The 13,195-nt window shown below is 36.4% G+C and overlaps 1 protein-coding gene across 4 annotated transcripts in view; it reads left to right on the top strand.

Annotated features, from left to right (window-relative positions):
* Positions 1 to 417: 417 nt before the first annotated feature.
* Positions 418 to 13,195, top strand: part of NRAP (nebulin related anchoring protein) — a 53,582-nt gene continuing 40,804 nt past the window's right edge. For 2 of the 4 annotated variants that reach the window (XM_065066969.1, XM_065066968.1), the window contains exons 1-10: positions 418 to 706; positions 971 to 1,065; positions 1,784 to 1,871; positions 4,989 to 5,093; positions 5,637 to 5,741; positions 6,409 to 6,516; positions 7,357 to 7,461; positions 8,044 to 8,151; positions 10,175 to 10,279; positions 13,015 to 13,119. In XM_065066969.1, the coding sequence (XP_064923041.1) occupies positions 635 to 706; positions 971 to 1,065; positions 1,784 to 1,871; positions 4,989 to 5,093; positions 5,637 to 5,741; positions 6,409 to 6,516; positions 7,357 to 7,461; positions 8,044 to 8,151; positions 10,175 to 10,279; positions 13,015 to 13,119 (996 nt within the window). In that variant the 5' untranslated portion in view covers positions 418 to 634. The remainder of the gene's footprint in view (positions 707 to 970; positions 1,066 to 1,783; positions 1,872 to 4,988; positions 5,094 to 5,636; positions 5,742 to 6,408; positions 6,517 to 7,356; positions 7,462 to 8,043; positions 8,152 to 10,174; positions 10,280 to 13,014; positions 13,120 to 13,195) is intronic. The other 2 variants (XM_005508188.3, XM_005508187.3) reach the window with 2 other exon arrangements.

A 13,195-nucleotide genomic window follows, 5' to 3' on the forward strand; every position in this document is an offset into this window, starting at 1 on the left:
CTCTGCTGCCCATGACATAAGAGGTGATACTGAGCTGGCAACAAGGGAAAAAAAAGTGACTTTCCTGGGACAATGGTGTTGTAGCTCTTCTAGATCCAACAGTGGGCAGGAAGCTCCAAACCCATCTCTGGTGGTTCTTCCTTCTAATGTGAAACTGGTGCTAAACAGTTAGTCCTGTGTGAAGTCACTTGCTGTACATCAGGGCGAGGAGAGACCATAATTAATTCCTACTGCTGTATGTACTTTTTTCTTTATCCTGGGCTTATGACAACTGGAACGGAAATACTAAATGATCAGACTATAACGTTCACATGAACATGATTCGTTTCTGTGACTTCATTCTTCTATTTGGAGAAAGATATTGCTGCCCTCCCTTACTTACTGACACAGTTGCCAAAATAACCGCTCTTACTAACTGGCAGCTTTAAAAGCCAGCCTGCAGCTGACTTTGAAACAGAAGGTCAGCAAACGGAGCAACAGACTTCAATTCAGAGCTTTAATGGGAGCCATTGACCACAGCAAAAGGCCCTGACTGGAGTGTCTAGAGTGCACTTTGCACAGGCCAAAAAGTCACTTTCATACTCTTTGAACCTTTTGTATAAACCTATATATTTTTCACTCTGTGGATTTCAAGATGAATGTGCAGCCGTGTGCTAGATGTGGCTATGGGGTTTACCCTGCTGAGAAGATTAACTGTATAGATCAGGTCAGTTCTCTTTCTTTATTATTCTGGACTATAATAAATGTATGGATTGCCACTTTTAACACAGTGCAAATCTCTTGGTTCCAAAAATTCTTTACTCATAACTAGGTTCAGAACTGAAATAGGTTTAAATAGACATATATTTGAAGAAGAAGTCTTCATATTCATGAAAAGAATGTTAAGGATCAATACTGAGATTTAATACTCAACAGAATAATAATGGAATACAAATAATGTCTTTTGGTTTCTGTTTTGTGGTATTTCTAGACATGGCATAAAGCCTGTTTTCACTGTGAAGTATGCAAGATGATGTTAACAGTAAACAACTTTGTTAGCCATGAGAAAAAGCCTTACTGTCAAGTGTAAGTGTATTTCCATTTACTTTTCTTTTTTCTATTTTCTTCTTATCTTTTTAAAACAAAAGTTTAAAATGCCAAGTCATTTTAATGTAATAGAAGATCACATTTTGGACACAGCCTGGTCCTATGTATGTTGTGCAATTATGTATTGTTGGTGATTTTGTTCATATATTGGATTTATGTGAATCACAAATGATGGGAAGCTCTTGTTACTGTACATAATGCTTCCTCATTTGTCCAGTGTGTTAAAAGATGCTAAAGTTCCCTTTCAGTATTGTGGGAAGAAAATAAACCCAACCATAAAATTCAGTCCTTTCCAAATGAATATTTAAGAGTTAATAAGGTTGAGCTAATCGTCAGGAAAATGTATAAAATGCAGATTTTGGAGTTGGTTGTTGTAGGAAGGTTTATTTTATAATGATCAATTCCTGTCAAATTTGTCAGCAGAAAAAGGAGAGATGACAGTTGGTTTTTATTCTATTATTCTCTTTTGTTATTAGAAACACAGCATTGATATGACGATCATTAAAATTAATTTTGCTCTAGGCACCTACTCCATACAATAATAACTTCAATGTAATCTGAGATCTGTGTATGAGTGGGGGAAAAGTTATGTATAGAGGGGTGGAGGCTGGTATTGTGTTTTTGAGTGCTCAAAGAGAACCTTTATGATGGGCTGTCTGGTGCATTCCTGATATCCTTTTACACTTTCCTTTTTCAGGCATAATCCAAAAAACAATGCATTCACAAGCATATTTGAGACACCAGTAAATATGAATGCAAAAAAACTCTCAGAAGTGGTAAGTGAGGTAAGAAACTTGAAGCCAAATGTATTTAGGTTTGGTTTACATGTTGATATCATACTCATGTCTTGTTTTAGAAATGTATTCTTTACATAATGTAGGTATGTATTCTTTACTTACCCTCCTGTTTTCTTTTAGAGCAGTAAAATCTCAGCTCGTGTTTGAATCACAATTTTTAAAATGCATTCACTCATAAGAAAGAAAGGTTTGATCTGAATTTTTTCTACTTTTAGGTAGAAAAAGGGATAGCACTTTCTTACCTGCCATATCTGATAATCTACATGGAAGCATTGTTCACATAACCTGCAGGAGGTATTTTCCAGAGCTATGTAAGCCTAGTAGCGAAATCAGGGGCGTTTATAGAGTCGATAGAAACAAGAATACTTGCTTATGCTCTCTTCTGAAACTGAAACTAAAGGGCATGAATGAATTCTGTCTCAGTAGGATCTAGGCAAAAGTTCTCGTAAATACTTTGTCAAGTATTTCTGACAAACTTGAGATGGCATTTGGCTTTTGTGAGAAAATATGAAGTCCAGGGAACTTTACGTAGTTTTGCTGAAGATGTTTTGCCAGAGCATTTGGGATGGAACGGCTTTCCATGCCCTTTCAACTGCATCAGTCCTCTAAAAGGCTGCTGTGCCCCGGCAGACCTCCAGGGGTGCTCAAAGTCTTCTTTCTTTTCAAATGCCATTCTTTTCTCTCTTGCATTGTTTTCCTCCAGATACTTTTTAAATTATTTTCTTTTTCAAACTTGCATTTTTGAGAACTTAATGAAATGAGAGACTCAGTAGCGGCCAATAATTGATAGATAGCTCACTCCTATGTGTAATACTGTTTTCTTGAATGTCGTGTCTTTTGATACTCTAAAATCACAGAATCACAGTAGTACTAATTGTGTGACTATATTTAGTAAGTAAACCAATGTGTTTGAATGTGATTAACCATCATTAAAATAAAAGAAGGAAATTGTATTTCTTAGATTATAGTGTATTAAATTCATTCTGATGTTCTGTATTAGCTGTACAAAGTTAATGTACATTAATAGCCTTTATCAGACACTCTATCTTTTATCATTCTTGTACAGTATTCTTTTGCATCAGTTTTTGCAATATCATGGGCAGTAACTATTTCAGCAATGACTATTGCACTTACTTTAAACTGTGTGTGACAGATCTGGTCAGGAATGAGTCTGGGATTACTGCAGGTTCTATTTCTGGTTTTAGGCAGTGATATGAGACTCTGATACTTCCAATGCATGTGAATATGCACGCCAGACAAATTATAGCTCAAAGATCACTTTCCCTTGTTTTCTACACCTAAGGCACCTTCTGTCCTTTTCAATCACATAATGAGGTTCTGTTCCAGAGAGAAAATTGCTAAGGGTAGTAAAGAAGCTGATTCTGCAGTACATACTTAAAGGGAGTACTTCTGTAGAAATTTTGAGTGCAAGAAAACTTTTCCATTGGCAAATGTGTAAAATATTGCTAACTCGGGAAAAGGTTTCAATAGCTATTGTAGTTCGTTGGAGTTTTTCAGGTAAGTTTATTTTTTATGTAGAAAATGTAACACTTTTCTTCAATCCTAACATGATCTCCTCACATAAGTCATGTTGAGATACTGACTGAAATGCAGAGATAAAAATTCAGCTCACTCCCTCTACACAAAATTTCTATGTGAGCAGACAAATCATGCATGTCTCTGTACCTCTGTTCTTAATTTATGAAATGGGAATAATACACATGCTCAGTGGTTTTTCTGTCCAGTCAGTTTAGATTTTGCACTCTTCAGGACAGGGACTGCTATTTTTTGAGTCTCTAGAGTGAGTTGTATAACAGAGCTGTGATTTCACTTGGATTCCTGTATGCTGTCATGATAAAAGTAAAAGCAGGAAAATGATGACCCAGGACTAAATATAGTAGTAATTTAAATTTACACAGTCATGATACTTCATGGACACTGTGCAAGGAAATAGGAGAGTAGAGTATTGCCCAGCAGGTAATAGTTACTTCATCTAATGCTGCATTGGTGTGTTCTGCTTAAGATTTCTTAGGGATTTCAATCTTCAGAGATTATTTCCCCAAATGTATTATCTAAACACCGAATGATTCTTTCAGAACTTCATGCCAGATTTCAGGTATTATATTGTGCTCCTTTACAGATGTGCAGCTCCAGTAATAGCAGAAATCTTAGGTAGAAGCTGGATGTGAATTAGAGGTTTGACCTTAGGGCTAAATGCAATCTTCCATGAAAGCTCCTTTGCCAAGAACGGGTGGCATGGAGGATGTGCTTAGGTAGTTTTTGCATGGCTGAGAGCTACAGGCTACGTGACCTTTTTGTACATAAGCAGGGTGTAAGTGGTGTTGGTAGGTGAGGAAGAGAAGATGGAGAGTTTTGTAAATTCTCAGGAGGTGGTTGGTATGTTCTTCTGGGCTGTGGAGATTTGGTGGTTCAGGTGTGTTTGTAATAGTCTCTTGGTTTCTGCATAGATATATATATATACATATGTGTCTTCAGGGTGAATTTATTAGTTGGCACTGAAAAATAGGCTGGTCTGTAGCAGCTGGAGATATAACACAGAGACACAGACAAACATTATGACAGAGTAAATTATCTTAAACTGAGTTGTGTTGATACTGCCACCCACAGAACTGGTTCTGTGCAGTCATGTTGTTACTCTTGTGTACATATTGATGATTTTTGCAGTGAGGCAGATGGAGGAAATGACATAACTGAAATCTAACCCAGCAAAAGCCTACGTAGTAATTCTCTGATCTAATTTGCCCCATGGCCGCCTGTCTGATGGTGTCAGTGTTTGATAGACAAGAAGGATCACCCAGCAAGGCTAAAGGTGTTTTTGGAAGAAGTCTTCCTTTAAACTGGCTTAAGGTGCAGACAAAACTAGCAGGCACTGAAGTGGATTTGTCATGGTGGGAACTGTACTGTTTTTGTTGGTTTGTCTTGCATACATCTCTTTTTGTTGCTGCAGTTTATGCAGACTCCATATCACTGTGGACTAAGAGACTGTTCACCTTGTTTGTCTCACTTCTTGTTCTTCTCCTAAGACGAGGTGTGTTAGTCTGTACTAATAAACTACTAATACCAAGTCCTTTATTATATTTTTAGATAAAATATCGAGAAGAGGGTGAACAATTAAAATCAGTCTTTCAGTGGGATGTAAGGTCCAGAGACATGGAAGCTGCCTATAAAGCCCAACAACTGGCCACCCAGGTAAGAAATATCCCTCAAGTCTCCAAGCAACTGGCCTGCAGGAAACTAAGGACTGGCCTTGGCATTCCTGACTGTTAAGGTTTTACCTGCAGCATTTCAAAGCTAAAAAACCCATTACTTCTCATTTGGCTAAACTTTTCAAGGCAGCATAACTTGATTATAGCTTAGGGTGCAAGAATGAGAAGATGAAGAAGGAAGAATGTATCTATGCAGTTAGCTGTCTGGACTGCTACGTGTACAGCCATAGTCAATGTGTCTTTTTTCCACTGGCACTGAAAGTTCAGAACAAGTGGTCTGATTCCCAGGGGGGTGTTGTTTGAGTCTCACTCCAGGTTCCTAGATCCTGACATCTTGATGTAAGTTTTTGTTATACAAGCTCTGCCCTGGCATTCTGAAGGTATGTGGAGTGTACACCTGTATGTCTGCAGAGAGTAAATTTCACTTCCACAGCATTGTGTGTGTTTTCTTTTTTTCTGTCAGATCAGCTGTTTGTGTATTAAAACAAGGGTGAAGATTGATAGTTATTTAATTTTTGTTTTGTAGAATACTTACTATGCTGCCTATGAGGAGGGAAAATCATGGTACTCGGGAACCATCCCAGATCCTGAGATGGTCAGGATGACACAGGCACAGAAGACTCTGAGTGATGTAAGTGGGCCGATGTTTGGAATAGTTTATTTTCATGGGCTATAATATTCTGAAGGCTTACTAGTGCATCAAAGCCAACCTTTGATAAGATGTTACTAAAGGAGAACCTGACATGTTTATTTCTGTCAGTAACAATATTTAACCATGTAAGTGGTTGAAGTCGCATAAGGATGCTATTGCCCATCCTGGAAATCATATATTTATATGTTTATGTAACTGAGAAGCGCTTCAACTACTGACCGTTGTTATCGGAGGTGACCTTGGTTATATCCTGATCTAGCAGGCAGTGCTGTTTCCCTCAGTAGAGTAGAACTCATGATGGAAAACCTGTCTTACTTGCTATGGAGTAGACCTTTCATTGATTGTATTTCCATGACTCAAGAAAATAACTTTTTAATTATGGCTGATTGTATATGCCCAAACAATGGGTTAGTGACTCAGTCAAAATAGCCAATTAACAGTGGATCATTAATATGAATGATGAGTATTTTCTGTTGCATGTAGGAAATGTTGCTACCTAAAAAACTTATAAGGTATAAGTTCTTTAATTTGATTACTTTTAAATAAAGTGATCCATACTTTTAGGAAGCAGGCATTAAAACAGGAATCACATTAAACTACAGTGGGTTCTTCTGTAACAACAAACCAAAAAATGTTCATCTTCTAGTTTCAATATATGGAAGAATATGAGCCACGGAGAGGCAAAGGCAGCTTTCCCGCTATGATCACTCCAGGTTATCAGGTTGCTAAGAGAGCCACCCAACTAAGCAGTAATGTAAGTCTCAGGTGTTTTTTAATTGTCTGTTAGTCTTCTGAATTTGGAAAATCCTGATTTAGGCCATTCACTTAGGCAGTAGGTTCCACAAAGACTATTTGTTATGCTGTTAATCCTACTGAGTTAGAAAACTTTGACATGATGCAGGAAACAGGGTTAACAAACTACTTGGGTTGGGAAGACAATCGTAAGGATAAATGACAATATAAGTATTTCCTGAAAGATGTAGCAACTTTTGCTGTAATTTACCACAACCTGAAGAACATTGTGAATAATTCTAAAATGTTTGTTTTATTAATTACCTTTATTTTCACTTCATGGTATTATTAATCTATTAACATCTGAAGATTTTTGCTTTCTTTATTATTTGAAGTTGAATACATTCAATATTGAATTTGATTAATATACCAGCTACTTTGAATATATGCACAGAAAATCACTTATTTATAAAAATAACAATTCAACTGAAAATAATCAAGTAAAAAGAAATCATGTAGAAATGATTTTAAAGCATTGCATTGTTTTCTGGAAACACTGCTTTGTCATTGCAGTATGATCTTAGTGTTTTGGGCCATTAATGAGTATTGTCATAATATTGTAATCAAATTTATGGCTCACATAAGTCTAGTATCATTTGAAAATTTGTTTATCTGGGGCCATTTCTGTCTGCTTCTGACATGCACTTTAAGGAAACAAGACCTCAGGTATACTGATAGCTTGACTGTACAGTGGGCAGTGTCATGATTGCTGTTGGTCATTTTCTCTTGAAGCCTTCTGATAGAAAAAAGATATTTGCTGCTTATTATTTGTAGTATGTATTTTATATGTTTTCTCCCTCAGGTAGAATATAAGCGGGGACATGAAGAGAGAGTTTCAAAGTTCACCTCTGTTGTAGACACTCCAGAAATACTTCATGCCAAGGCTGGAGGACAGCTTTCAAGTGATGTAAGTGAAATAAAATAGGCTGACTTGATTTTGACTCTGGTCTTGGGACATTTATAAATCACTTTAAAATATGAGCATAAAGAAAAATAAAAAACTACTATTTGAAAGGCAGACTCTTGAAATGTGCATTGACTTGCAATATTCTTGATACATTTTACCAGTAAGTAGATAATACTTCCAATTATAAAGACTATATTAAGTTCTAGGTCATTTTAGGGACTAGCTGGCTGCCAGAACTGATGGCAGAGAACTGTTCTATACCCAGGAGGTGGGTGCCGTGCAAAGTAAAGAAGAAAGCTGCCTGACTCTAATATAAATAGAGCAGGCATCTTGCAGGCAACTTTAGTATTTTCTTTAAACAACTGTGATCCATCCTATACCTTAAATGAGACACAGAGGTCCTGCAAAAGATAGGTTGTGTAGTTAAAGGCTACATTGTAAAGATTCAAGCTTCATGTTTCATCTTCCTTTCGGCAGATGACAACCATTGAGTGCTTGACTTTGCAACTTTAAGAATTGATTATGTGTGCAATCAAGATGCATTTGATCTAATTGCTCCTGAACTGTCTTGGATTTTTACAGTTGAAGTACACAGAAGACTTTGAGGAACGGAAAGGGAAAGGCAGCTTTCCTGCTATGATCACTCCAGCTTATCAAATAGCCAAGAGAGCGAATGAATTAGCCAGTGATGTAAGTGTCCAAAGCAAAGTCTCTTTTCGGGAACACAATAATAAATTCTCACACAAATTTTGGATTTAACTGCTTATTGGCAGAAATTCTGTGAGCGTTGTGGAGTTGAGAGAGTGGAGAGAGTCCAGTGCAGGGCAACAAAAATGATTAAGGGAATGGAACATCTCCCTTATGAGGAAAGGCTGAGGGAGCTGGGTCTCTTTAGCTTGGAGGAGACTGAGGGGTGACCTTATTAATGTTTACAAATATATAAAGGGTGAGTGTCACGAGGATGGATCCAGGCTCTTCTCAGTGTCAATCAATGGTAGGACAAGGGGTAATGGGTTCAAACTGGAACACAAGAGGTTCCACTTAAATTTGAGAAGAAACTTCTTCTTAGTAAGGGTAACAGAACACTGGAACAGGCTGCCCAGGGGGGTTGTGAAGTCTCCTGCACTGGAGACATTCAAAAGCCACCTGGACACCTTCCTGTGTAACCTCATCTAAGTGTTCCTGCTCCGGCGGGGGGATTGGACTGGATGATCTTTCGAGGTCCCTTCCAAGCCCTAACATTCTGTGTTTCTGTGATTCTGTTATGCTAGCAGTACACTTCATACACAGATTTTCAAGTGACTGTCTTTTGCAGGGACAAAGTCGAGTTCTATGCACACAGAGAAAATTAGGCATTTTATTAGCAAATCAACACTGTGGATTTTTGTGGGCAAAAGCCTCCCCTGTACCAAGCCTTCTCTTACATACAATTGAAAAGGAAGAAAATAAGGATTCAGGTAGAGGACTTTGATTTCATTCTGCCCAACCCAGTATGAGTTAGAGGGGCTGAAGTGCAGTTCTAATGTACACAGCCACAATATTTCTGGGTGACCTTGTATCAGGGGAGGACTGTGTTTGCAGAGCTCTGCTTTGCCATGGCTTTGCATGCTCCCAGTGGGTCCTTACAGTTAATTCTCCTATTCTTTCTTATGTGTTGTTGCAGGATAAAGGCTTTTAAGAAAATAACTTCTTGAATAGCAATTATATATATGAAGTATATACATATAAACACATGCATACATTTGACATAGTTATAGATTTATACAATATACCTTTCTGTTCCACTCATTTTGCTCTTCTTATTGTTGGGGTTTTTTTGTTTTGTTTTGTTTGTTTGGTTTTTTAACTCCTTGGTCTATTGATCTTTATTGGCTTTCTTTTCCTCTCCAAACGAAATAAAACCACAACACACATGTATTCTTTAAAAAGCATTCTAACAGAACATCAGTATTGCTTCAAAATGTACAGTTGATTGTATTTTGTCGTTGGAGACTGAAAGGAAAGCTCTTTTTGTTGAAGAACATATTGTGCTGTCTCAATGGAAGTGAATTTATAACATTATTAAGAGTCATGGAGGAAATTAAGAAGCCTGTAATTTTGAAGGCAAAAGCAACTGATTCTAAAACATGTAAACATTTTTGTTTGCCTTTGATCTGTGGAAAAACCCTCATTCTTGTCAGCAAACACACATGATGATTAAAGGGCAGCATCAGGTTATAGGTTATTGACTTCAGCAAAGATATTGCAAATCTTGGTCTAAACTTGAAGGTTGAGTGCCTAAAATTCCCTTGATCATTGGGGCTATCACATCTTTAAGAAACAAACCCATTTATTAATAGTTGTCAGATGACTGGTAAAAAAAGTGCTCTGTGGTAACCATGAATTTACATTACAATCAGTTTGATTTTTTTAACCTTCTGGAGCATAAAGGGTTAACCACTGACAACAGGGAGTGCTGAACATGCTGAACTAAAGGCCTGGTTGAAATGGCAGGTCCCATGTTCCTAGTGCATTATTTAAAAATACACCACTATTTTTGGTTTTGTATCTTCAAGTGACATGTTTTACTTGTCTAGATTGGTGGCAATGGAAATTTTGACAATCTTTAATTATCAACATTTGTGTGTCATTGATGATTATTTATTATGCAGCATCTGTGTACCAGACCAAACTCATCCGGATGATTCTTTTCCTTTTCTTTTTTTCCTGTTAGGTAAAGTATCATCAAAGATACGAAAAGGAGATCAAGGGAAAAGCCAGCTATACAGCTGGAACAGATGTTACTTTAGCAAGAGAAAATGTCAATCAACATGGCCAGGTATGCAACATCTCAAAAATACCCATGCTGATGATCATGGCTATGGCTGATTGCTCAAGACTTTAGAAACTGCAGTGAGGCCTGTTTTCCCTTTGCTTTCCTGGATGAGAAAGCAAGATCTCAAAGGAAAAGATGGTGTGCAACAGCACCATGCTCTGAATGTGTAATACATTTGGCATTGGCACTTACAAGATGAGAATGCAAAGTGCGAGCACTGTCACTGCATGATCCTTATGGTAGGGTCACTTCAAAAGGTGAGCCCTACCTTGGCAAATTTTATCTGTGTACATGTATGCACTGTACATTTCTACTGTGGTGGTGTTACGCATCTCACTGAGATGTGTTTCCTTGTGGAAACTCCCATTTCATGAGAAAGAAAATGTAAATTCAGTTAGGAGAAAAAGTGAAAGGTCTGTGAAATGGTCGAAAGCTAATAGGTAGTTACACATCTTTTCCCTGCCAGTGTTTTTAGAAATCTTAGAAGCTTTGTAGTTCTAAATATGTGCAAGTTGCACTGAAGATCATACAAAATCTCTTAGATTTCAACTATTCTACAAAAATGGTATTGTAAGCTTAACAACTTGTGGTTCTGCTTTTGTGGAACCAAATAGACTGTGGCATTAATTTTGCTTTTATTTCATTTTTAAGGGAATGCAATTATTTTTGTGGTCTCCTAAAATACATCCAAAGTTCTATTCCAATTAAGTTAGGGAAATGGTACAGCTAAATAGAACTGAATAAAGCTAAAGGGAATTTGAAAGGAATTGAATAGTGGTTTTGTATAAACAAAACTGTATGATTAGTCTTAGATTTTTCATCCTACTTCCTCATGAGGTCCATATACTTTGGAGAAATTAAGAAAGAGCAAATACATGGTCCTAAAAACAACAGGAGTTTTAAGTTTCTTCACTTCTGTCCAATTCTGCATCTTGCAATGTGTGAAAAGCAAACCATCCTTCATGAAAACGAGTTTAGAATATGTAGCAATGAAGCCTTCAGTCAGTTTCTGTCTTTTGAACTACTACAAGTTTTTGTAAGAATAAACAACTAAAATGAATTTGAAAAAGTGCTAATTGCATTTTCAGGCATTGGAATGCTGCTATCTTTAGAATTAATTAAAGTTTTTTTTCTTTGAAAGTATCTTTGAAACATCAGTCACAGACTTCAAATTTAATTTGAGTTTTAATCTTCACATATTGGATTCTGATATTTTATTCAAATAAAATTGAGCCACTGAAATTAATGGATCTTTTTGAGTGAAGCGTGACTTAACATGGGTGAAGGGATTAGATCTCTAACTGTTGAGATCATGATGGTACACCATACAAAGACATACATATATATATATATATATATATATATAACATGAGACAATTTAAGGAATCTGACTGTAAAAATTCTGTGTGCTGAACACCTGTTTCATTCATGCTTAGAAATCTTAGAAGTGGCTAAAATTAATTATCTGCAACTTCAAAAATACTGTTTTGTAATATGAGCAATATTAGAAATTATCTTAAAATGTATTTGAGAAAGTTAGAAGAAAAATAAAATGGCAAGTTAGTCTGAAGAATTCAGCCTCATGAATGGCATTTTAAAAAACTAACTCAGCTGATTAGTCAAGGGTATTTTTCATTTTTTGTGTCTGTTTATAGAATAATTTAGATGCAATAACTATAATTACAATATATTGTTCACAAACTTATGACATGACCTATCTTATCATGTGACATCGATGATGCACAAAATGACCTACAATGGATTGTTTTGCATTGAGAAGTTACAAGAGAGGCCTAAAATATTTATAGTCCTTTCTATATGTGCTCTCCATGATATTCTTGACATGTCACACATTCTTTTCTCGCTTAAACTGGCTCTTTGCTACAAAGGATTTATGAAATATTACACAGAAGACACATTACACTATATCTTACTTGTTTGTATGTTTGCCATGTTCTCCAGAGATCTTGCCATAGAAAGCTTTGGGATGGTCATTGTATATTATTATTTTAGAAAAAGCTCCAGTATTTTGTTATTAAATTATCAAAAGGCTTTTCAAATTGTCAAACATTTACACATAAACTTACCTGTAGATAGATTTAAGAGTATTAATCCCAAAAAGATTGGGTTTTTAGATCAAGCAAGTAGAACTTTGTGATTTTGTTCCCTAAGGAGTTGACCACTTTACTATCTAGGTATTTCTGCTTCATTAAGGAATCCATGTTCAGAATATATCACTGGACTAGAGAAATATTATTTTGGGTCAGTTTTGATGTGAGAGATGACCATGGAGAGATCAAGAGACTTCTGTCACATCCCAGGGGAAGGCTGACCCTACACTAAACCTGGAAATCTCTTGCCTGCCCAGCCCATTAGGGACCATATGTTTTCCAGGAAAGCACATACTGACAAAGAGAAGTGCTAGTAGATGTCATCTCTGTAAGAACAGAGGTGAAATTAGAAGGATGTATATTGTTGTATACTCAAGTGTTCTCATGATAACAGCTAATTACTACTTAATTTTCTCTTACAATGCAAAAAAGTAATTTTACAGGCATAGTTAATTTAATGGGTAATTTTATTCTTGCAATTAGTCATTTTGTTCTCTTTATCTTAAAAAAAAAAAAAAAAAAAAAAGCAATGAACTTTCCTAATAACAAGGAGTATGGAGCTTTGTGAAATCACCCAAGGCCCCACCTGCTCATGTATAATGAGTAAACACTCTGAATTTTCTTCAGGATTATATGGATGACTATGAAGAACACAGAGGGAAAGGAAGCTTTCCTGCTATGATCACTCCAGCTTATCAAAATGCCAAGAAAGCAAATGAATTGGCAAGTGATGTAAGTATGAAACCTGAATCAATACAATTCATAAACAATTAAAAGCAGCAGTTTGTCAGAGCAATGCCTAGGAGAA

This window comes from Columba livia, chromosome 6, assembly GCF_036013475.1.
Source record: "Columba livia isolate bColLiv1 breed racing homer chromosome 6, bColLiv1.pat.W.v2, whole genome shotgun sequence".
Taxonomy (NCBI): domain Eukaryota; kingdom Metazoa; phylum Chordata; class Aves; order Columbiformes; family Columbidae; genus Columba; species Columba livia.